General features: G+C 48.7%; 1 protein-coding gene across 15 annotated transcripts in view; it reads left to right on the top strand.

Moving 5' to 3' along the window:
- TNS3 (tensin 3) overlaps nucleotides 1–23,655 on the top strand; it is a 315,320-nt gene that overhangs the window by 161,082 nt on the left and 130,583 nt on the right. For all 15 annotated transcript variants that reach the window (XM_032244265.1, XM_032244267.1, XM_032244273.1 and 12 more), the window contains 5 exons: nucleotides 2,228–2,292; nucleotides 6,657–6,740; nucleotides 16,255–16,367; nucleotides 17,445–17,505; nucleotides 19,354–19,429. In XM_032244265.1, coding sequence (XP_032100156.1) covers nucleotides 2,228–2,292; nucleotides 6,657–6,740; nucleotides 16,255–16,367; nucleotides 17,445–17,505; nucleotides 19,354–19,429 — 399 coding nt within the window. The remainder of the gene's footprint in view (nucleotides 1–2,227; nucleotides 2,293–6,656; nucleotides 6,741–16,254; nucleotides 16,368–17,444; nucleotides 17,506–19,353; nucleotides 19,430–23,655) is intronic.

Below are 23,655 nucleotides of genomic sequence, written 5' to 3' on the forward strand. Positions count from 1 at the left end.
TTTTTATGTAGTCTAGATAAAGGTTTGTCAATTTCGTTTGTATTCAGAACCCTTAGTTTTGTTTATCTTTCTACTGTTTTTCTAGTCTCTATTTTATTTGTTTCTGCTCTGATCTTTGCTGTTCCCTTCCTCTGCTAATTTGGGGTTTAGTTTGATCTTTTTCTAGTTCCTTCAGGTGCAACATTCGTTTTTTTTGAGACTTTTCTTCTCTTTTAATGTGGGCCTTTACTGCCATAAACTTTCCTTTAGAACTGCCTTTGCTGCATCCGGAAGTTTTGGTGTCTTCTGTTTCCAGTTTTGTTTTTCCCAAGATATTTCGAAATCTCTCTTCTGATTTTTTTTCTTTGACCCAATAGTTATTTAGGATCATATTGTTTAATTTCCATAAACTTGTGAATTTTTCAAGATTCCTCTTGTTATTGATTCCTAGTTTCATACCACTCTGGTCAGAAAAGACATTTGAGGCCAGGCACGGTGGCTCACACTTCTAATCCCAGCACTTTGGGAGGCCAATGCAGGCAGATCACCTGAGGTCAGGAGTTCGAGACCAGCTCGGCCAACATGGTGAAACCCCGGCTCTCCTAAAAATACAAAAAAATAAGCTGGGCGTGGTGGCATGCACCTGTATTCCCAGCTACTTGGGAGGCTGAAGCACAAGAATTGCTTGAACCCCGTGTGGCAGAGGTTGCAGTGAGCTGAGATCGCGCCGCTGTACTCCAGCCTGGGCGACAGAGTGAGACTCTGTCTCCATTTAAAAAAAAAGGAAAGGTACTGGGTAACATTGTTTTTTGGCCTCACATGCTGTCTATCCTGGAAAAGTTTCTGTGTGCATATTAAGAAGAATGCATATGCTGGTGTGATGTTCTGTATGTGTCTGTAAGGTCTATTTGGTCTGAAGTGCACGTTGAGTACGCTGTTTTCTTATCGGTTTTCTGTCCATTGTAGAAAATGGGGTACTGAAGTCCTCTACACTTGTGGTATTTTTGTCTGTCCTTTCAGATCTGTTAATATTTGCTTTATATATCTGTAAATAGTGCCACAAAAGTGATCGATAATGGGGTGAATGTCACCACCACGTGTGCCTGTTTTGGCTGAGGTGTTCTTTGTAGGTGAATTGCTGTCAACTGTAGCTTTATGCAAGAAACATACTAGTAGCCATACTGTAAACAACTTCATGTGCCAGGATTCAGCTGCAAAGAGTTTATCAAGTGCCCGCATTGAGTATCTTTGTAAGGCATGCTCTTGACTTTGACCAACAGAGAGGAGGATTATCCAGGGTGACATTCATGTATGACTGGGCTTATCAGAATTGTGACTTGAATTTAAACGGTAGTTTTTTTTCTCAAGAAGTTAGGGAGCTACATATTAGAGGCCCTGCCATTTTGCCTTTATGTGATTCCAGATCAGCGGTTGGCAAATATTTTTAAAAAGAGCCAGATTGTATTTTAACGCTTTGCAGGTGCCATGGTCTTGCTGCAGATACCCAGACCTGCCCCTGCGGTGAGGGTGGAAGCAGCTCTGGATGTAGGTGAACAGAGGGGAGTGTTCTATCAGACTTTATGGATGGACCCTGAAGTCTGAACTTCAGCACATTTCGCATGGCGTGGAATCTTATCTTTTCAAAACTTTTCCTCGATGGTTTGAAAATGTAAAAGCAACTCTTAGCTCACAAGTTGTGGGAAAGTAGGTAATGGGCAGAAGTAGCTCTTGGGCTGCGGTTTGCTGTCTGCTGTTGTAGGTCATGAGAGTAAGTTCTAGAAGGTGGCACTCTGGCTATGGGTGAGGGTGGCCTGTCCAGTAGTTTCTGTTTCTGCTGCTGGTGTTGCTGGCTTGCGAGCTGGGCTGTTGATGTCTGCGATTATGATTTAAGTCTTTTTCCAGAACGTCTGCCTGGGACAGCGGTCCCGCCATGTGTACTGAGTTACTTCCAGCCTAATTGGGTGAAATGACAGGCAGCTGCTGGGTTGGTCTGCCCTCCTGGGCTTCTACAGCTGCTCCAGTTAGCGCCTGCTCTTACTGTTTGCACCCAGCATGCAGATTCCCTGCTGCAGAGACTCTAGCGGCACTGGGTACTGACTCTCCCAGGCAGGAAGGCTGCAGGTAATGCTGGCCTAAACTCCAAAGCATGCTCTCTATTATTTTGTCCACGAGTGAGTCTTTTCTTGTTCTAATTACATCTCTGCTGTGGGATTTCAGAGAAAATCAGCTCATCTTTTGTCTCCTGCAGGGCGGGAAAGGACGCATAGGAGTGGTCATATCATCCTACATGCACTTCACCAACGTCTCGGCCAGGTAGGATGAAGATGTCAGCCTGCTGTCTTTCGGTGCTAAAAGTTCAGCCTGCATGGGGCTGGAGGCTGTCTGCGGGGAGCTGTTCTAGACACCAAGGGCTCAGCTGACCTGTGTTTCGTATCCCTCGGTGCTGGGGTGGTCAGTGCCTGGAAACCCAGCTTCCAGTTAGGCATTTACTCTTGTGAAAGTGGCATTTTCCAGGTTGGGTGGCTGTGTATGATTGATTCTAAGTACTTCCATGGAGGCATTAAAAAAATAAGTGGACCCACTGTTCCTTATTCTCTAATAGATAATTCTCTAATGAAAAATAACAGAGGTAAAAGTCACCGTTATGAAAATTAAGAACAGAGTGGACTCACTAAATCAGTTCACACCTTGTGCATATTAATGGTGACAGCCACCTCTTTTTTTGCAGGCACTGGGCCTCTGGGAAGTATACTGAATATTTTCCTTTCTCCCTGAATTCTAACTAATCCACGAGGCTGTTACTGTCATTCCCATTGCACAGATGAGGGAAGCAGGGCTCAGAGGAGCCAGGTAGCTTATTCATGATCTCATAGCCTGGAGTGGGGAGCCAGGTCTGGGCTGGTTTCCATGAGATGGAACTGTAATTGTGGAGACTTTGGAGGTGCCACTGGGGCCCCCTTAGTCAGGCATGACACAAACACATCCGGGCCATGAGGACCCCAGCCCTGTGGCAGCCCTCCTGGCCCTGGGAAGCTGTGGTGTTACCTGGCAGCTTTCCCACAGTGCAGATCTTCACTCACACTGAAATGCAGTGCAGAAAATATCATCATTTATGGCGTCTGCATTTGCAACTGCCCTGTCTTCTCAATGGCCTCTTTGTAAAACCTGAGCTTTCCATTCTGAGGAAATAGAAGCTTATTCATATCAGCCGATAAACCTTTTCCTTTCTAGCACCAAGGAGTGAAATTTGACTTTCTGAATGTTTTCTCTGGAAACAAATTGGGGAGCTGGTGCCTGCCAGGGAGGAAACGGAAGCCCCAAGTGAAAATCAGATTCCCTCTTGGTGAGAATAATCATCAATGCGTGTGTGCCAGAAAAATCGAGATTCCTGGTCACATCCGTCCCTCAGCGATGCCACAGACATTTGGTTGGCCACCAAACATAGCCTGGCTGGTTCTGGGCAGAGACCACCTGAGCACTTCTTTATTTTTTTTTGAGACAGAGTCTCGCTCTGTTGCCCAGGCTGGAGTGCAGTGGTACAATCTCTGCTCACTGCAACCTCCGCCTCCTGGGTTCAAGCGATTCTCCTGCCTCACCCTCCTCAGTAGCTGGGATTATAGGTGCAAGCCACCACACCTGGCTAATTATTTTGTTATTTTTAGTAAAGGCGGGGTTTTGCCATGTTGGCCAGGCTGGTCTTGAACTACTGACCTCAGGTGATTCATTCGACTCAGCCTCCCAAAGTGCTGGGATTACAGGTGTGAGACACTGCTCCTGGCCTCACCTGAGCATTTCTAACCCCAGCAAAGTAGTGCTGCCCGAACCGAAGTTCCATGCATTGTGGATAGTCCTGTATTTTTGGGGAAGGGTAGTAGTCTAAGGGCTAAAAACACGACATTGACACTCTTCCTACAAACTGTTTTCTCTCGGTAGTCAATATGTGTTTCAGCTGCATGTGTCAGGCAATTTACCTGAATCTCTCTAAGCCATCCTTACCTGGAAAATGATGGTAGTCTTGAAATGTTGTGACAGTTCAACCTATCATTACACAAAAAGCACTTAGAACAAGATCGGTAATCAGGTATTGGCTGTCATTAATGCTGCTGTGATTAGTAGGAGTAATGGTATTAAGTGCCTTTCAATTACAGCTAGTGCTCGACTTACGACCACGGTTGGGACCGTGGACCGGTCGTAACATGATTTAGTCGTAAGTTGAGTAGGCTATATGTACAGTTGAAATGGTGCACGTGGAGATGGTAGTGCTGCCGGAAGCTGGTCTGCACTGTCGTATGCCCAGCTGGGCAATGTTTGTGCTGCCAGACGCGGAGCAGTCGTGGCTAGCGATTGTGGTCGTAAAGTCGAATGGTCGTAAGTTGCATGGGTCGTAAGTCGATCAATACCTGTAAATGGTCTGAAACCACATGCTTTTTGTGACTTGCTTTTCTATATTAATATCTTTTCTTTTTTTTTCTTTTCTTTTTTTTTTTGAGACAGTGTCTCGCTCTCTCATCAGGCTGGAGTGCAGTGGTGCAATCTCGGCTCACTGAAACCTCCGCCTCCCAGTTTCAAGCAATTCTCCTGCCTCAGCCTCCTGAGTAACTGGGATTACAGGCACATGCCACCAAGCCCAGCTAATTTTTGTATTTTTAGTAGAGATGGGGTTTCACCATGTTGGCCAGGATGGTCTCGATCTCTTGACCTCGTGATCTGACGGCCTCGGCTTCTTGAAATGCTGGGATTACAGGTGTGAGCCATGGCGCCCAGCCATAAATATAATTTCATACGCATCATTCCCTGACATGCTTTCAGTGGCAGCATAGCACTTTATTCAATGGATACGTTATGTATTTAAGCATTTGCTGATTTTGCCTATCCAAGCTGCTTCTAGTTTGTGTATGTGTGTGTGTGTGTTTAAATTTAGGTTGCTTCTAGCTATTTTCGACTGCAAAGCTTGCCACGATGAACACATTCTTATGTGTACATCTTTGATCATTTCTACAATGTTCCCTCTTAGATTACATTCCAGAAGTAGAGTAATCACAGATAGCACAAGCATACGTGTTTGAGGTCTTTATCACAAACTACAAACAGAATGAAACAGAAACTTCAAGTCACCAGGAAAGAACATTCTTGTATCAACACCATAAAATAAGAGTTGTAAAGACAAAAGCAGTACTAATATTATTACTGGTAATAATATTACTACACAAAATAAACATTGGTCAAAATGTATTCTCAGTGTTAATAAAACAAGTGAATTCCAAAAAAAGGAGTGCTTAAACGTCACTGGGAGGCGATGGAGCCGCGCTCTCCTGCTCAGCATGTGATGCACTTGGTGCTAAAGTGGACACTTCTGTTTGTGACTGCCCCACCGGCCCAGCCCCTTGCCTAGCAAATGCATGCAGCAAGCTGTCCATTTCATAGCGTTCTATAAAAGTCAAGTCACACTCAGCTTACTTTTGAGTATGTTTCTTTTTCCACCTGCCTATCTCCCTACCAGTGTTTTCCAGGCCTTTATGAGGCCCACAGTGCTCGTGTACATCATTTTTCTGGAGGGATGTAGACATGTTTTTCTAAGAAAGGATTTTTTTTTTTTTTTTTTTTTGAGATGGAGTCTCTCACTCTGTCCCCCAGGCTGGAGTGCAATGGCGTGATCTCTGCCTACTACAACTCCGCCTCCCGGGTTCACGTGATTCTCCCACCTCAGCCTCCCGAGTAGCTGGGAGACAGGCACCTATCATCATGTCTGGGTAATTTTTGTATTTTTGGTAGAGACAGGGTTTCACCATGTTGGCCAGGCTGCTCTTGAACTCCTGACTTCAGGTGTTCTGCCCGCTTTGGCCCCCCAAAGTGCTGGGATTACAGACATGAGCCACGGTGCCTGGCCTATCAGGGTTTTGAGGAAGCATTTGGCTCAAATGAATTTGAGTTGTTAAGACACAGCACTTATACTCCATGTTGTATGCTGAAGTCGGATCAGGAAGCCCCACGAATGCCCTGCCGTGAGGTTTCTGGAAGGTCTGTCAGATACTACCTGTGGGCATTGTGGAGCTGGCATTGAAGGTCAAATATGTGGTTGGAAAGTGGGGTCACTTTCTATGGCAGTCACTTCAAAAACAGTGATGCAGCCCTGAGGCCTCACACGCCTTTCCAACCCCAGTGTCCGGCGGCCTTCTCTTGGGACTTCGTGGGGGCTTCATTCATTTTCCTGCTCTGGGTTGCTCCCCGCATCCTCGTGGTCCTGAGACTTGAGTCTGCCTCTTGTCTCTCACAGAGCCCACTTAACATGGCCTCTTTTATTTGGGAGTTAGGGTGGCCAAAAGACAGTTTTGGACACCAGCTCTGACACCTGCCTGCTGAGAAGCCTCAGCCAGTTCTTCTCCCGCAAACTGGGTATTCAGCACATCTACGTATCGTACTTTTAGATAAGGTGCTGTTATTTCAGATGAGAATTCTGACCCTGCACTATGGCTCCCACTTTGAGCACAGCATATTCCTGCAGGGGAAATGAAGGCTAAGAGGAGACAGGGGAATGGGCGTGCACAGGTGCAGCAAAAGAGTGAAGCCGCTTGTGTGAGCTGGTGCTTTCAACAGCCATGGGACATGTCTCCCGTCATGCACGTACGTGGTGTGAGTTCTATTGAGTTGACTCTCTTTCTTTCTCTCTCTTTCCCCAGCGCTGACCAGGCCCTTGACAGGTTTGCAATGAAGAAGTTTTACGATGACAAAGTTTCAGCTTTAATGCAGCCTTCCCAGAAACGGTATGTATACATCCCCAAAGCCAGAGTGAAGAGGTGAATGAAAGTTTACGTATAAAAATGTGAAAACAGAAGAAGCATCTTCTCTGTCCCAACACCTAAATGGTATCCTTGGGTCATGCCAAGACTATGAAGTGGGGGCTTGTCCCTCCCAGAGGTGAAGGGCTGAGCTATCCTGCCTGTCTGCGGTGAGAGAACCCCGTACACTGCTGGCCTGCACTGACAGAGGTTGAGGGAGGACTTGTCCCGGTTGGCATCTCCCTCTCTTGCAGTGAGTGACTTTTGATTTCATTATTATATTGGAACTTGGTTCTATGGCTAGACCAGGGGTCAGTAAACTCTCTCTGCAGCAGACTAGAGAGTGAATATTTTAGGCTTTGCAGGCCACAAGATCTTTATCGCAACTGTTCTAACATGAAAGCAGCCCTGGGCAATATGGAAATCAGGGAACGTGGCTGTATTCCAATAAAACTTTACTTATACAAACACTTTACCAGTTGCATTTGGCCAATTTTTGTGGCCCATCAGTTCCTGGAGGCCAGGGGAGTATTTTTCCGTCATGCTGCCCATCTCTTTCTTCTCTACTCCTGGGCATGGCTTCAGGAAGGTGCTCAGTAAGTGATGAGGAATAGCCGTGGTGGCGGGGGGGTGGTGGTGAGGGGGCATGCAGAACTGTCTCCTTTTGCCACCCACCCAGCAGGCTGAGGTCAAGAACCTGAGCAGGGCTGGCTGAGAGGCAGTGAGAAGGACCCACAGCTGGCTCCCCATCCAGGTACACTTCCTCTACAGATGGTGACACTTAGAGCCAACCAGGTAGCTCTATGGCATATTTCAAATCCCACAGCAGGGAATTCGTAGAAGTGCCAAGGCGATTGGCAAATGGTATTCTGTTCTGGAGACAGGTAGTTGCACATCCGACCTCGTGTATGCAAACCCTGATGCCTCACTTCTGTTTCCTTCAGTGTAGCTGAGGGCTATGTCAGCAGACATGGGGGTAGATGGGCAGAAAGGGATTTCAGTCATCACCAGAGGTACCTTTTCCTTTTGTCTTGCTGTTTCCAATGGCCCAGCTCTGTTTCTCTTGAGACCGGGTGTGTTGGAGGAAAGTGGGCTGGGGTGTGGGACCGTGGACAGCAACAGGGCCACATGCAGTGCAAGTTGCATGCAGAAAACTCAGCATTTTATAAAGTATTTTAGTGAGGCTGGGCATGGTGGCCCATGTGTGTAATCCCAGCACTTTGGGAGGTTGAGGCGGGCGGATCACGAGGTCAGGAGATGGAGACCATCCTGGCCAACGTGGGAAACACTGTCTCTATTAAAATACAAAAAAATAGCCAAGCATGGTGGCATGTGCCTATAATCCCAGCTAGTTGGGAGGCTGAGGTAGGAGAATCACTTGAACCCAGAGGCGGAGGTTGTAGTGAGCCGAGATTGCGCCACTGTGCCCCAGCCTGGGCAACAGAGCAAGACTCTGTCTCAAAAAAAAGTTTTTTTTTTTTAGTTAAACAGTCACTTGGGGGTCTTTTTTTGAACCATTAAATGCTATTTCTTTGTTGAGCAGTTTCCAAAATGGTGCCATTCATATGACCTCCCACATGGAAAATGAGGCGTCAGTGGGGGTAACCCGAGCAGAATGCTTGGCATGCAGGAAGGAAGGATGGCTGTTTTTCTTTTCTTTTCTTTTCTTTTTTTTATTTCTTACAGCACCAGCAGCTTGTTTATAACATTAAAATAATATGGAAAAAGGGGGAAAATATCTCCTCATTTTCTTTTTTCTTTTTATGTTTTTGAGATGGGGTCTTGCTCTGTCACCAGGCTGGAGTGCAGTGGCACAATCTTGGCTCACTGCAGCCCCTACCTCCTGGGCTCAAGCAATCCTGCCACCTCAGCCTCCTGAGTAGCTGAGACTATAGGTGCACATCACCACACCCAGCTAGTTTTAAAATTTGTGTGGAGACAGTGTCTGACTATGTAGCTCAGGCGGGTCTTGAACTCCTGAGTTTGAATAATCCTTCCGCCATGGCTTCCCAAAATGCTGGGATTGCAGGTGTGAGCCTCTGTTCCCTGCTGTCCTCATGTTCCCATGCCCAAGGTTTTCATGCATCCTTTCCATCACTGCACATCTGAAGCAAGAAAATTTGCATTTTTTAATATTTGCTGGATTCAGGTTTACATTCCAAGGTTAGTCCCTCTGCTCCTGAGATTAGGGAAATGCCCCTTATTCCTTGCCATTTTCCTTTTCTCTTGACCAGAGCCTGCATGAAAAGACGTTCACCAAATGGTATTTGAGCGTGTAAACAACCGAGTGAATGCAGAAGATAAATCTGGAGGGATGTTTGGGACCAGAAGAACGTGTGATGACAGCTTGTATGGGAATAGGCTCTGTGATGGGAAGCTACTCTGTTGTCCCGAATGATCTGGGGAGTGGGGTGTGTGCTTTGCAGGCTGTTTTAGGACTAAGCTCAAGACATTATTTTAAAGTCAAACGTGAAATAATCACTCTTGAGAATAATTAATTAGCATGGAGCGTGTGGCTGGGAAGCTCAGATGTCTCAACAGCAACTCTGATAGGGGGTCAATCTTTGTTGCCTTGTTTGTTACATTAAAAAGTCATGGAGCAGTTGGCCTAGGGAGCTGGGTCAGCCGTGTGCCCATGTAAGTTTTCTGTTTTCATACCTTTCTTGCCTTTAGCGAACCATGAGAAGTAGCTTGTGAACACCCCTGTGTGGCCTGCTGTTGGTGCTCATTACCACCATTGTGTTATGGAGGCACCCCTGAACTTCCTTCCCTGAACTTGGAAGCCTTCCTCTTTGAGAAGTAGTTAAAAAGAAATCCTGGGCGTGGCATAGTGGCTCTAGCCTGTAATCCCAATTCTTTGGGAGGCTGAGGCAGGACAATCCCTTGAGTCCAGGAGTTTGAGACCTTCCTTAGCAACGCAGGAAGACCCCATCTCTACAAAATAATAAATAAATAAATAAATAAATAAAATTAGCTGGGTGTGGTGGCACACACCTGTAGGCCCAGCCGGAAGCTGAGGCGGGACACTCCTTGAGCCCAGGAGTAGGAGGCTACAGTGAGCTCTAATTGTTTCACTGCATGCCAGCCTGGATGACAGAGGTAGACCCTGTCTCTTCTCACCTGCCCCCCAAATCCTGGTATAGTTTGGGTTTACTGTCAGCATCACGTAAATAATATTAAAAATTATTAATGTTTCTGACGTCTCTCTTCTTTTTTCCACCTTTCTTTCTTTCTGAGAGAGTTGAGACAGCAGCATACATATCTTGGCCCCGCCACCAGGTTAATGGGGAAAGTAACAGCCCGTTGTTTCTTTGGGTAACTGATCTCTCCTGAGTGTTGGCTGCCAAGGTGACGCTGGGAGGTCCCAGGTGGGACTCGCCTAAGACCACCACTCATGCTGTCTATACGTGTTTGGGTGTCCCTTTGAGGTGAAGGGAAGACAGACAAAGCAAACGTCTTGGCATTCAGAAAGCAGGAATTATCCTGTACGGTGTTACTGGTGGAAGGCATCCGAGTTATCAGCAGTGAATCCATAAGGGTCTGTAGCAACCTCAACTGTTGCCTGCTCAGAAGAAACAATTTTGACTAAGGGGCATAAGGCAGAAAAAGAGACAGAGGCAAGTTTTAGAGCAGGAGCCGAAGTTTATTTAAAAAGGCTTTAGAGCAGGACAGAAAGGAGAATACGCTTAGAAGAGACCCAAGTGGGCATAAGAAGGCCAAGCGTGGCGTTTTACCTTGGTCCTAGGATTTTATAGGCTGGCCCACTTCCCCTATAAAAGGACTTTATAGTCTTGTGCCCCTTTCCCATGATTCTTCCCTTAGGGTGGGCTGCCCGCATGCATGGTGCCCTCCTTTTGCTTGAGAAGTGAGCACACGCACGTATTTAGGAAGTTGTACTCATGCCTGTCTGAGGGTTTCTCTTGTCTGATGTGCCACCAGAAGGTCATACTCTGCCATTTTGTCTTTTAATACTCGTGCCCAAGAAGGTGTGTCTTCCTGAAGCCTGCATTCAATTAATAGTGCAATAGGCATGGACCATCAGGAAATGGCCACCTCCTGGCACCGGTTGCCAGTGTATCACTTTCAGAGAGGCAGTGTGATGATCGCCCTGCTGTCACCCAGCATTCCTAGTGGGTGCAGAAAGAGCCCTCTCTTGCCCTGCTCATGCCTAACTACCTGTAACAATGGCATTAGTTGGTTTTTGTTATTTCTGTCATTTTTGACAGAAGTACCTCAGGTTCCTGAAAGAATACTTTAAAGATACAAGGGGAGTAGTTTTCCACATTCTCTAAAGAATGAGACTCCTCAGATCGTCTCTGAAATGCTTCTGTAACCCACAAGTGGGTTCATTATTCAATGCCCAGATAGAGCTGATTTACCAAGACAGGGGAATTGCCATAGAGAAAAAGTTTAATTCATGCAGAGCTGGCTGAACAGGAGACCAGAGTTTTATTACAACCCAAATCAGCCTCCTGGAAAATTTGGAGGCTAGGGTTTTTAAAAGATATTTTTTGGGGAAAGGGGTGACTAGGGAACGGGTACTGCTAATTTGTTGGAGGTGCAATCACAGGGGTGTAAAAAATGGCCCTCCTGCCGCTGAGTCCACTTCTGGGTGGGGCCGGATAACAGTTGGCAGGCCAGGTAGAGCTGTCAGTTGTCAGAAATGCAAAGCCTAAAAGACATCTCAAAAGGCCAATCTTAGGTTCGGCAATGGTGATGTCATCTCTAGGAGTAACTGAGGAAGTTGCAAATCTTGTGTTCCCCAGAGTAATCTTTTAAGTCTGCACCTTGGCAGAAATCAGACTGCTTTCATCCTCCCAACCTGGTGGTCTTTCATTAATTTTACAAAGGTGGCCGGGCGCGGTGGCTCACACTTGTAATCCCAGCACTTTGGGAGGCCGAGGCGGGTGGATCATGAGGTCAAGAGATCGAGACCATCCTGGTCAACATGGTGAAACCCCGTCTCTACTAAAAATACAAAAATTAGCTGGGCATGGTGGCGCATGCCTGTAGTCCCAGCTACTCGGGAGGCTGAGGCAGGAGAATTGCTTGAACCCAGGAGGCGGAAGTTGCGGTGAGCTGAGATCGCGCCATTGCACTCCAGCCTGGGTAACAAGAGCGAAACTCCATCTCAAAAAAAAAAAAAAAAAAATTACAAAGGTGGTTTAGTTTTGGGCTATTATCATTTATACCATAAACTTTACTTTCTCCTAAAGTTAGTTTGGTCCAAGCCCAAGAATGTACTAGGGCAGTTAGGAGGTTAAAGGCAAAGTGGGGGTTGGTTAGATTAGATCTCTTTCACTGCCATACTTCTCTCACTGTTAAAACTTCTGCAAACGCAGTTTTACTTCCTGTCCCTGTGGCCCCTCCCTGCATGTCCTCCTTGCTGCCCCCAGCCTGCAGAGGGAGGATGACCATTCCTCAGGGAGCCACACACTTTGCCTGGGTCCAGCCGTCCCCTCTGAGTCACCAACTCTGTGGGCAAGGTGACCTACACGCCGGCAGCATCTTCCAGGAGAGCAGAGGCTGTGGCCGATGTGTTGGGGTCTACTCTGACGCTTATGTCCATGCAACTCACTCATCTTTGCAGCAATTCCAATGTGTAGGTCTCACTATTCTCCCCATCACAGGTGAGGGAAGGCAATGGTCAGCAGAATGTTAAATAACAGCCCAGTCTTGGCTCACACCAACAGGTGGCTCAGCTCAGGTGTCCTGGCCGGTTGGTGCTGCCCCTGCAGCTGTGGCTGACTCTGTGGGTGCCGGGAATGTGGAGGGAGTAAGTTGCTGGGAAAGTGTCCTGTGACGAAGCCTCCTGTTGCTTGGAAAAGTAACCTTTGAATGCTAGTTTTTATGCACCCACATTTTCAGAGAGATTCAAGCTTACGTCTAGTGCAACTCAAATGTTTAGGGAGATTTATGGAGATTCCAAGTGGAAGTTTTTGCTGTTGGAAGTGGTTGTAAATAACTCGAGGGGCAACTGAAAACTGCAAGCTGCTTTACATTCATTTGCTTACAAGTCAAAAGCAAATGGTTTGCCTTTGGCTTATTAAAATGTACTCACTGGTTTGAGACGAAGCATGGAAAACATCATCCTCAGGGAGTTTATTTCCTAAAAAGAAAGAAAAGATAGCAGTGGGAAAATAATGGAGCTGTTTTTACCAAGTATCTGGTTTCTAATCTTTCCAGCTCTGAAAACAGTGCTAACTAAGTAGGAACATTTCATTTTGAATAGGGCTGTTGGGATGGTCTTTAGAGGGCATCTGATACCGACGTTGACTCATTTATATCTACCTTTCACGCCACATATCATGTCTACGTAGTTCAAGTTGATCCTTTCCACAGTCAGCTGGATGAATTAATTGTGCAGTTCTGTCCTATTGTACTTCCCTCCCCTCTTCCTCTCTTTTTTTCTTTTCTTTTTTTTCCTTGAGACAGGGTCTTGCTCTGTTGCTCAGGCTCACTGCAGTGAGGCAACCTTGGCTCACTGTAACCTCCACCTCCTGGGTTCAAGTGATTCTCATGCCTCAGCCTCCTACGTCGCAGGAATCATAGGCATGCGCACCACCAGGCCCAGCTAGTTTTTTTTTTTCTTTGGTAGAGACGCGGTTTCAGCATGTTGGCCAGGCTGGTCTCAAACTCCTGACCTCAGGTGATCCGCCCACCTCAGCCTCCCGAAGTGTTGGGATTACAGGCGTGAGCCACTGTGCCTGGCCACCCCTTATTGTCATCTATGCCTGAATGTTCTTTTCTTTGGTACTGATGGCGATTCTGTAGGAAGTCACTCACAAACTCAGTGCTGTTACCTATGCCGGGCTATTTGTCTGCAATCTCACAGCATTCACCACGGCTTATATTTGCAATGAACTTTGTTGTTTTTATATGACATTGCTATTTAAAAAAAATTTTTTTTAAAGGCATGCTTTTATTTAGGATTTAGAACAACATATTTTTTAAAAAATCTTACCTTATTAAGAAAGCACGTGAAGGAAGAAAAAATTGCATTTACCTTAGCATTTTATGTCTTTAATTTACCTGAATATATGATACATAAAAAGTAGTTTTCTATAAAGGACAGATGAGAATTATATGTCAAGAGGCTACTTTTCAATTGGCGAAGCTGTCAACTGAGCAGCTTTTTGTAGACTGAGCTGCGAGGTGATGGCTGTTGAGAGCTGGTTTTGGGAAGACTCCAGGCTCCCGGGTCCCAGACAGGGACAGCCTCCTTCCCTTCCTGCTCACCACCTCTGGGCTTGTGGCCCTGGACTTGGGCCTTCTTTGGGAGCTTGTGGCGAAACAGAGCTCTCCTGCCGTCAGCTTGGCCCTCCTCACCTGAAGGAAATACTTCTTATGATTCGTGTGGTGACAGGGGCAGCAATTCTGGCAGGCCACATCAGCAGAAATGAAGCTCTCTGACCACAGTATAGGATAAGACCTGGGTCCAGGAGAAGCCTTGGTTTCCCAGAGGGTGGCTGCTTGCCCCTCATAGGACCTTGGCGCTAACTCTGGGCTCAGCCACTTGGACCCCCCATGCTGCCATGAACAGGAGCCCCTGAGGCCCAGCACTCCAAAGCCTTCTATGTTTGCACGAAGACACAAAACAAACATGGACTCCACCCAGCTGCTGGGTCTAGGTGCACATCAGACACTGAGAGCACCTACAGGGAAGAGGACTGTCTCACCTGCGTGGTCACTGCAGAAACCGCCCGAGCACACGGCCAGGCAGTCAGGGAATCAGCATGTCACTGACAAACTGGATGAGTGGAGGAAGCTGATTTCCTAGTGTCCAGGGCTTCCCCGTGCTGGAGGGAGGGCAGAACCGCCCCAGAGGAGGTGACTCAGGCCCCTCAATCTGGTCATTTGTGATTCCTCACTTTTACTCAAAACCAGGGAGCCAAATTTTCCACAACACTTGAAATTTACATGATTAAAAATACATGATTCATGCATTTCTCTGCTTACGTAGAACCAAGTGTGGGAAGTCTTGTCGCCAGGGTGGAAAGTATCTTGCAGGGGAGGTGTGTGGGAGCGGCCTGGAGGTCTGTTGAGGTCTGGTCATCGGCCTCTCGGGGTCCCCGCGTCTCCAGGCTGAGCATCTGGCCTCTGCGACTCTCGTGAGGTTTTGCCCTATTCTGAGAGAGCAGAAGAGAAATTTGGTGCTAGGAGGATGGAAACACTGCCATGTCCTGTTTCTCACAATGAATTGTAACTAAAATGAAGCAGTCTTGCTTTTCTAACATTTTTCTAGTGGGTGGACTATAAGTAAGGCATTTATTTTTTTTTTGGTAGTGTTTAACAGAAACCTTCTCTTGTTCAGTTTGTTTATATACAAATTTAGCTGCTTGAATAGTGGACTCGGTGTGAACTGCCAGCATAATGAGATATTTTTTTCCTTAACACAAGTAAGTTTCGTGATGGCTGTTTCTGGCCTGGGGCAGGATGGCTGTAGGTGCTGACAATACAGTCACCTGACACTTCCTGCCTCCGTCTGCTGTGGCAATAGAGAGATGCATAGATGGTTAAATACTGTGGGGTTTTTGGTTGTTTGGGTTTTTCTTGCAGAGATTGCAGCGCTTTGGTGGAGATACGTATGGAAACACAGATTCCATGCAAGGTGTTGCAGGCTACAGTGGAGGTTGTGTGGGTGCAGTGGCCATGGTGAGGGGCCTCAAGGCAGGGGCCAGGGCAGGCAGGGCACCAGCAGGCAGGACAAGCCAGGGAAGTGTCAGAGAGCTTGGCAATCCTCCAGCTTATCTTGCGGTCACTGCCCCCAGTCATGCCTCATGAGGACCCCGGCAGTCAGACGCTCCTAGTGTAGAAGCTTCCCTGTTAACCACCAAATGCTCATGAAAGGTGTGTGGGGTCAGTGTTGGAAGCATGAAGCTGATGCCTGGAACTGAGAGAGAGAGGCGGACGGCCTACGTGGCCTTCACCTTTGGAGCTGGGCCCTGAAGAGAGAGGGACAGCAGGAAGGAGAGCCTCTTCTCATTAGACGTGGCATGGAAGGCCTCGGGGTAGGAGGGGAGAATGGACTCCAGCCTTTCCTTAGGGCTCCTGAGCGTGAGCAAAAAGTAGCAGGCGCAGTGAGTGGCGCCGGGCCTGGGTCACGTGACCCTGCCACAGGTGCCATGCTAGTGACAGAGCACATGCCCGCTGGTGTGCCAGGCCTCTGCTTTCCGCTGCTCGCCAGTGGCAACCTTGATGGTTGGTGGCCTGGCATTACCTGGTGATGGGTTCAGTGGACAGGCACAAAGGCCTTTCGGGTGTGGGATGCTCAAGCCGAGAGGCTGGTTGTATCTCAGTGTCCCTGGTGCCTGATGCGCTGGTGGGAAGCCCTCAGATCTGCGGGTACAGCACCACGCTGAGAGCCCCTGGCTATGAGCAGGGGACCGATTCTCTCCCAGAGCCCCAGGCTCAGTCAGGACATGTTTCTCCCTGAATTTCCTCCTCAGCAGGGGCTGAGAATGCTTCTGGAAAGTCCAAGCCAGGTGTTCTTTTGCAGGTATGTTCAGTTCCTCAGTGGGCTCCTGTCCGGATCTGTGAAAATGAATGCCTCTCCCCTGTTCCTGCATTTCGTCATCCTCCACGGCACCCCCAACTTTGACACAGGTGGAGGTGAGTTTCCCTGTGATTGGCTTGCCCAGACTTGGGGCTGGTCCAGGGCCCCTCAATTCAGATAAGCCTCTGCTTTCTTCCTGAGAGGGCCCAGAATCTGCTCCTCCCCCTCCCTGGTGATTGACTGTGCCCCCTTTCTGTGGACAGATCACCATGTTTATGTGGTTGGGTCAAATTACTTAATCAGGGGAGAGACAAGGTGGCCAGCGAGGGGCATCAGAAATACCCCTGTGTGTATGCACAGTGACTCTGGCAGACAAGCATTGTTCTGGGCCGCAGCTCCGGTGGGTTAGCTGTGCAGCTGGCCTTGAGGTCACAGCCATGAAAGAAGGCCAGCAAGCAAGGCATGAATGTGACCCAGTCTCCCCCTGGCACATCTCATGAGCCCATCTCCTCCTTTAAAATGACCCCACAGGAAAGCACACAGCACATAGCTGGGGGTGAGGCCCCTGAACCCTCCTTCCTGTCCCACTTAGATGGACACAGCACACAACTGGGGATCGGGGTCCTGTCTCCTCATCCCCAGTCCCCTGCAGCTGCACTGAGCATATGACTGAGGGTCAGCAGGATTCCATCCGTCCTCCCTGGTCCCACGCAGGAGCATACAGCACATGGCTGAGGGTCAGGGTCCTGTTGTCTTCTTCCCAGCCCAGTGCAGGTGCACACAGCACACAGCCGGGGCTCAGGACCCTGCCCCTCCTTGCCAGTCCCATGCAGGTGCGCTTGCTCACAGGTTTCTTCTGTCTCTGAAGTACATCTGTGCCTTCAGGTTTCCCCGGTCATCATGGCCAGAGTGACCCTGCCAAGCTGCTGGTTGGTTTTGAAGCAGCCTGGCTCAACGATTCAGGAGCCTTTGCAACCCTTTGGGTAAAGGTCAAACTGTGCTGTTCTGCAGACTTCTAGGACCGGGTTTGGCCTTTTCCTGCAGCAACGCTGTGGCTCCATGCACTGCCTTCCCAAACCTCAAAGGCCGCAGGTGCGGTCTCCTGGTTTCCTCGTCCCTTTCTTTCTGTTTGTCAAATTCCGGATTGTTCTGTCCTGGTCATGCCTCTACAGACGGTTGTACCTCTCTTTCAGTGTGTCGGCCCTTTCTGAAGCTCTACCAAGCCATGCAGCCCGTGTACACCTCCGGGATCTAGTGAGTGCTGCTGCTGTGGGATCTGGACAGCCCAGGGAATTGCAGCCGAGCCTCAGCTGCCTGTCCCGCAGGAAGAGGGTGGGAGGGTTCAGGTCAGAGAATGCCAAGGAGCCAAACAAGAGTCCAGAGAGGAAAACCCTGGGGTGGCTCGTGCTCTGGCATCACTCCTCGGCCCTCCCTCCTGCTTCAGCCCTCCCTCCTGTCCGAAACAAGTGTCTTTGGGCTGTCACACCAATTGGCCCCATTAAGGGACATGTGGGTGGAGTCTCGAGGGGAGAGAGGGCCATTTGCTTTTTGGAGTACGATGGTCCCTCAGTTTTCAAGGGGGATTGATTCCAGGACGCCCTTTGATTACCCAAATCCGTGATGTTCAGGTGCGTTTTTTAAAACAGCATTGTCTTGAACTCCTGACCTCAAGTGATCCACCCACCTCGGCCTCCCAAAGTGCTGGGATTACAGGTGTGAGCCACCACACCCCTGGCCATGGTAGCAAAACCCCGTCTCTACTAAAAATGCAAAAATTAGCCAAGTGTGGTGGCGCATGGCGGTAATCCCAGCTTCTCGAGGTGGAAGCAGGGGACTCACTTGAACCCGGGAGGTGGGGGTTGCAGTGAGCTGAGATCGCGCCACTGCACTCCAGCCTGGGTGACAGAGAGTCAACAAAACGAAACAAAACAACAAAAAGCGGCACTGTATTTTCACATGACCCATGAACATCCTCTTGTATACTTTAAATCATCTCTAGATTACATGCAATACCTAATTCAATGTAAAGGCTGTGGAAATAGTTGTTACAATGTATTGTTTTTTAATTTCTGGTTTTTTGTGGTTGCATTTTTATTTTTTATTTATTTCCCACAATATTTTCTATCCCCAGTCAGTTGAGTCCACGAATGTGAAGCCTGAGGATAGGGAGGGAGGGTTTACTGTGAGCATATTGGAGAGAGTCCTGTGATAGGGTCTCACCACTGTGGTTTCTCTTTCTCTCTCCTTTCCATTTTGCTTTTTATTTTTATTTTTTTTAATTTATTTTTGAGACAGAGTCTCGCTCTCTTGCTCAGGCTGGGGTGTAATGGTGCGATTTCGGCTCACTGCACCCTCCACTTCCCAGGTTCAAACAATTCTCCCCCCTCAGCCTCCCAGGTAGCTAGGATTACAGGTGCCCGCCATCATGCCCAGCTAATGTTTGGATTTTTGTAAAGATGGTGTTTCACTATGTTAGCCAGGCTGGTCTCAAACTCCTGACCTTAAGTGATCCTCCTGCCTCGGCCCCACAAAGTACTGGGATTACAGGTGTGAGCCACTGTGCCTGGCCTCCTTTGCATTTTAAACAGAGGGTAGCCATACATCCCCAAAATCTGTACACATTTCTAAGCTTTCTATTTTTTTTTTTTTTTTTTTTAATGTGGACAGACATTTTATGAAAAGTAAATAAAGGTAACAAATATTCTCACTACTCAAAGAGCTGTTGTCACGTTTCTGGGTTTGTTCCGGGCCGTGTGTGCACTGACGTTAACTTTGGAATTGCACCTGCAGTTTGTGGCTGTGCACACACTGGGCCCCTTCCTCTAAGGCTGCCTGGTCGTCTCCAAGCTCAGGCCCCTGGGGTTGGACCTTAGTCACTTCAAATTAGTCACTGACCCCGATGACGCTTTGAGTACTCTCCTTGGCCCGGGAGCTTTCTTTAGCCTTTTAGATTCACTTAGATTCTCAGGAATTAGATTCTGGGCTGATGGGGCATTCTCTGTGATTTCTGAGTTTTTGGTTGTCAGGTTACTTTTCCCTACATGTATTCTTCCCATGAAATCATGAAGTTACATAATGCTCTGCTTTCTTCTTCATCCAAAGCAACGTTGGCCCGGAAAACCCCAGCAGGATCTGCATTGTCATCGAGCCGGCCCAGCTTCTGAAGGGGGATGTCATGGTGAGTGCCCACCGTGGCCGCAGCCATGGCCATGTCCCTGCTCTCCCAGTGGTGATGACTCAAAAAGAAAAACTGACTCTGTGCTAAAACAGTAACCCCCAAAAATGCCCTGTAGGAAGAATGAGCCTTTGCCTTAATGCTGGGGTCCCCAATCTCCGGGCTGCGGACCTTATCAGTCCGTGGCCTGTTAGGAACCGGGCCTAGCGAGGGAGCATGACTGCCTGATCTCCGCCTCCTGTCAGATCAGCAGTGGCATGAGATTCTCATAGGAATGCGAACCCTATTGTGAGCTGCGTGTGTGAGCCACCTAGGTTACACACTCCTTGGGAGAATGATGATCTGAGGTGGAACAGTTTCATCCTGAAACCATCCTCCACCAGTCTGTGGAAAAATTGTCTTCTATGAAACCGGTCCCTCGTGCCAAAAAGATTGGTGACCACTGCTTTAAGGCATTTCGTTAACTTTCTGAATAAAACTGTTTTAACGAAAGGGACAGAACGAATCTTCGTTCTTGATTCTCTTTCATTCTAGAGCCCCTTGAGATATCTGACCTGGAAATTAACGTCCTAACTCGGCCACTCACTTCTGAGGAGCCCTGTGTTTTGACTATAACTTGCAATCTTTCACGTGATCACAGACCTCCCAGAGTGTGGGTGCAGAAATAGAATATTTATGTATCGTTAATAGCCGAAGTGTGAAATACAGCTGGTGTGATGATTACAGCTTGATTAATGATCAAAACAATTATTTCTCCAGATAATCTTTTTTTCTTTTGAGACAGACTTGCTCTGTCGCCGGGCTGGAGAGCAGTGTTGCAGTCTTGGCTCATTGCAATCTCTGCCTCCCCGGTTCAAGAGATCTCCTGCTTCGGCCCCTCAAGTAGCTGGGACTATAAGCACGTGCCACCACAGCCGCCTAATTTTTGTATTTTTTAGAACAGATAAGCTTTCAGCATGTTGACCAGAATGGTCTCTATCTCTTGACCTCATGATCTGCCTTCCTTGGCCTCCCAAAGCTCTGGGATTACAGGCTTGAGCCACCGTGCCCAGCCTCTCTAGATAATTTTGACTCTTGAATGTGTTGGTTTTGGAGGAGATTAGCCATTACATTTTTGCCTTTTATTTTTCTTGAATACAAAACATTCACACATTTAAAATAATTTTAAGAAAGTTTTTCTTATCTGAAGTAAGGTAAGCTTTTAAGGCATATGTATGACTTTCAGCATGCATAGAATCATAGAATGTGAAGATTTCATGGCCTTGGAAGGCCCACTTCTCTATAAGGCAATAAGGTGAATGGAGAGTTAGCTTTTCGTTGTATTGTAAATGTCCTATGCAGAGTTTTTGAGGATTCTCACTAATTTTCCTGTAACCCCTGGATTTTAAAACCTTTGCTTGGTAGGTGGTAAACTCCCTGCCTTGCTGGTCCTCAATTCTTACAGAAATCAAATCAGCAAGGATTGTGAAGGTAGAGATCCTCTAGACCCATCCATGCGTATAGGGTCCCTCTGGGGCCTCCGGGTCTGTCCTGCTTCACATGTTCACTACCTGGCTGAGGGGTTCTGCAGGCCTGGAAGGCAGGCCTGGAACAACAGCTGGGCTTAGCCCTTTTCAAGGTATTGAGCTAAGCACTTTATAAACATTTTACCTCCTGTTTCGTAGGCGAGAAAGCTGAAGTGTGGGGTGTGCCAATGTTTTTTTTAATTATTTTATTTCATATTATTTTATTTTATTTTATTTTATTTTTGAGATGGAGCCTTGCTCTGTCACCCAGGCTGGAATGCAGTGCACAATCTTGGCTCACTGCAACCTCCACCTCCTGGGTTCAAGTGATTCTCCTGCTTCAGCCTCCTGAGTAGCTGGGATTACAGGCGGGTGCCACCATGCCCGGCTAATTTTTTTTGTATTTTTAGTATAGACGGGGTTTCACCATGTTGGTCAGGTTAGTCTCAATCTCCTGACCTTGTGACCCGCCCATCTGGGCCTCCCGAAGTGCTAGGATTACAGGCATGAGCCACTGCGCTCGGCCTGTCATACGTTTTTATATGCCTGTTTCCTCAGCTCTCTATTCTACTGTCCTAAGAAGGAGGACCTGGGCTGGAAGCCTATCCTCAGCCGTGGCGCAGTGGCCCTGTGGTTGGAAGTGAGAGGGAGGACTCGGGGGGAAGAGAGGCATCTGCTCTGGTGTTCCTTCACATCTTCTGCCCCAGAAGGCAGCCCTGGGCTTGTTTCCTAGGAGACTTCACCCCAGAGGCTCCTTCTCCCGGGACACTTCCTGGGCTCATTGGACAAAGGGCCTGAGCCTTCACTGAGCACTGGCTGTGTGAAGCACTTTACTTCTCCAGCCATGCTGGTATCGGGTCCCGTGTCCCAGCTTTAAAGAGGAGGCCGAGACAGGCTGGGTGGATGCTGTGGGATTTGCACCTGCCCTCATCTTGTTTGCATAGTGTTCTACCTGCCCTGGGAGATGGCATCTCAAGGGTGGGTGCTCCCGGAATCAGGCCTTCAGCAACGAGTTGTTAAGGCCCAGTTCCTTTAAGGTGACTCATGGGAGGCAGCTGAACAACTCAGTCATGGAGGGTGACCCTCAGGCTGAGATGTGGCTTTTTTCACCCCCACATGGGAGGGCCCTCTCCCCTGGGCTGTTTATGCGCTGGTACCTGCAGGGTCTTCCTGAAGCCAGGCGTGTGGGGGCGTCCCTGGGCACTGCCTGGCTCCTCTCCTCTTTTCCCAGCTGCCCCCTCCTCCACCTGCTTCCTCCTTCCTTCTCCTCTCCCCTCTCTTCTCTCCCACCCCGCCTTTATTCTCTCTCCTCCTCTTACCCTTCTTCCTTTTCCTCCTCTCTGCTCCCTCCCTCCTTCCTCCTCATTACTCTCTGCGGCCCCTCCTTCCTACCGTCATTCATCCAGTAATCTTTTTTTGAATGTGTTGTGCTTTTTGAGTCCCTGTGCTTGGCTCTAGGCCCATGAGTGCAGTTTTTGCCTTGGAGGATCCTGGTGGGGACATGGGCGTTCTGGCAGGAGGGAACCTGCAGATACTGTGTAGCCCTTTATGAGACCGGGTGGAAGAGGTCACAGGAGGACTCAGAGGGGCATGACCTGTGAGTTGGCCGCAGGCTGGGAGGGGTGTTACTATACAAATGGGGGTGCAGCATCCCAGGCTCCAGGCACTCACAAGGCAGGTGCTGTTGTTAGGATGTCTGTCTTGCGGGGAAAGTCGTTGTCTAGGAAGGTCGAAGCCAGATTTTGTACGGCTTACATATTTGCATGTTTTGTTTTGGGAAATGTAGACCTCTGCCCAGTGAAGACCATACTTAGGGTTTGTAAGGATTAAATGTGCTCGGCCACCTAAGTCTCCCAGGACAGTGCCTGGCAGGGGATGAAACTGCATCAATGTGACCCTGAGGCATCGCCAGGTCACTGTCCTCTGTGAGACTGGACTGTGGCTTAGTTTTTGGGGCAGCCACTGCCTCTTCCCTCTAGATGAACCCCTGGCACCCCACCCACCCTACAGGCCCTCTCCCCACAGCGCTGCGTCCCAGCCTGTCCCACCCTGTAGTGGGCACCGCAGCCCCAGCGTGTGGTTTGGGTAGACATTACATACACCCCTGTTGCCGCAGCTGGAATGTGGCTTTCAGCGGGCAGCATGGGCGGGATTTGGAGGGGCTGTGGTGGAGGTGGCAGTTTGGCACTTGATAACTGAGGCGGGTCCAGGAACAGGGTGGGCAGGGCGGAGAGGGCCGTGAGTGGGTGAAGGAGGTGGTGGCATCCTTTCTTCGGCATCCCACCTGTATCCTTTGGGAGTCTTCCCCAGTGCCTCCAGGTCACCCTGGACTGGCGTTCTCCAGCCTTCCATCTCCTCACGGTCCTCTGCCCCTGGCTGGCTGTAATCTGCTTGGCATTCAGACTGTGTGTCCCTCAGTCCACTGGAACCTGCTGGCCACCTCGTGCTGCCCCAGCCAATCCTGCCGTTCTGTCTCCAAGCCCTGATCTAGCACTGCCCAACCACCTCGGCCCTGAACTCTCAACTCAGGCTTCACCCTAGACAGGCCCCTGCTCCCAATTTCATCAGCCGTGCGGATCTGACACAGAGTCCTGCCTCCAGCCACCGTGATCGTGGCCCTACAGAGGCCCCTCCTTCCCTAGGACGCTACTGCGTGTCCTCTGAGCTGCCTGTCCTCAGAGCTGCTCACCATGCAGTGCAGCCTACAGCTTCCCCTGTGGCCAT

The sequence above is a fragment of the Sapajus apella genome, unplaced genomic scaffold, assembly GCF_009761245.1.
Source record: "Sapajus apella isolate SASKATOON/1434 unplaced genomic scaffold, GSC_monkey_1.0 scaffold54, whole genome shotgun sequence".
Classification (NCBI taxonomy): Eukaryota; Metazoa; Chordata; class Mammalia; order Primates; family Cebidae; genus Sapajus; species Sapajus apella.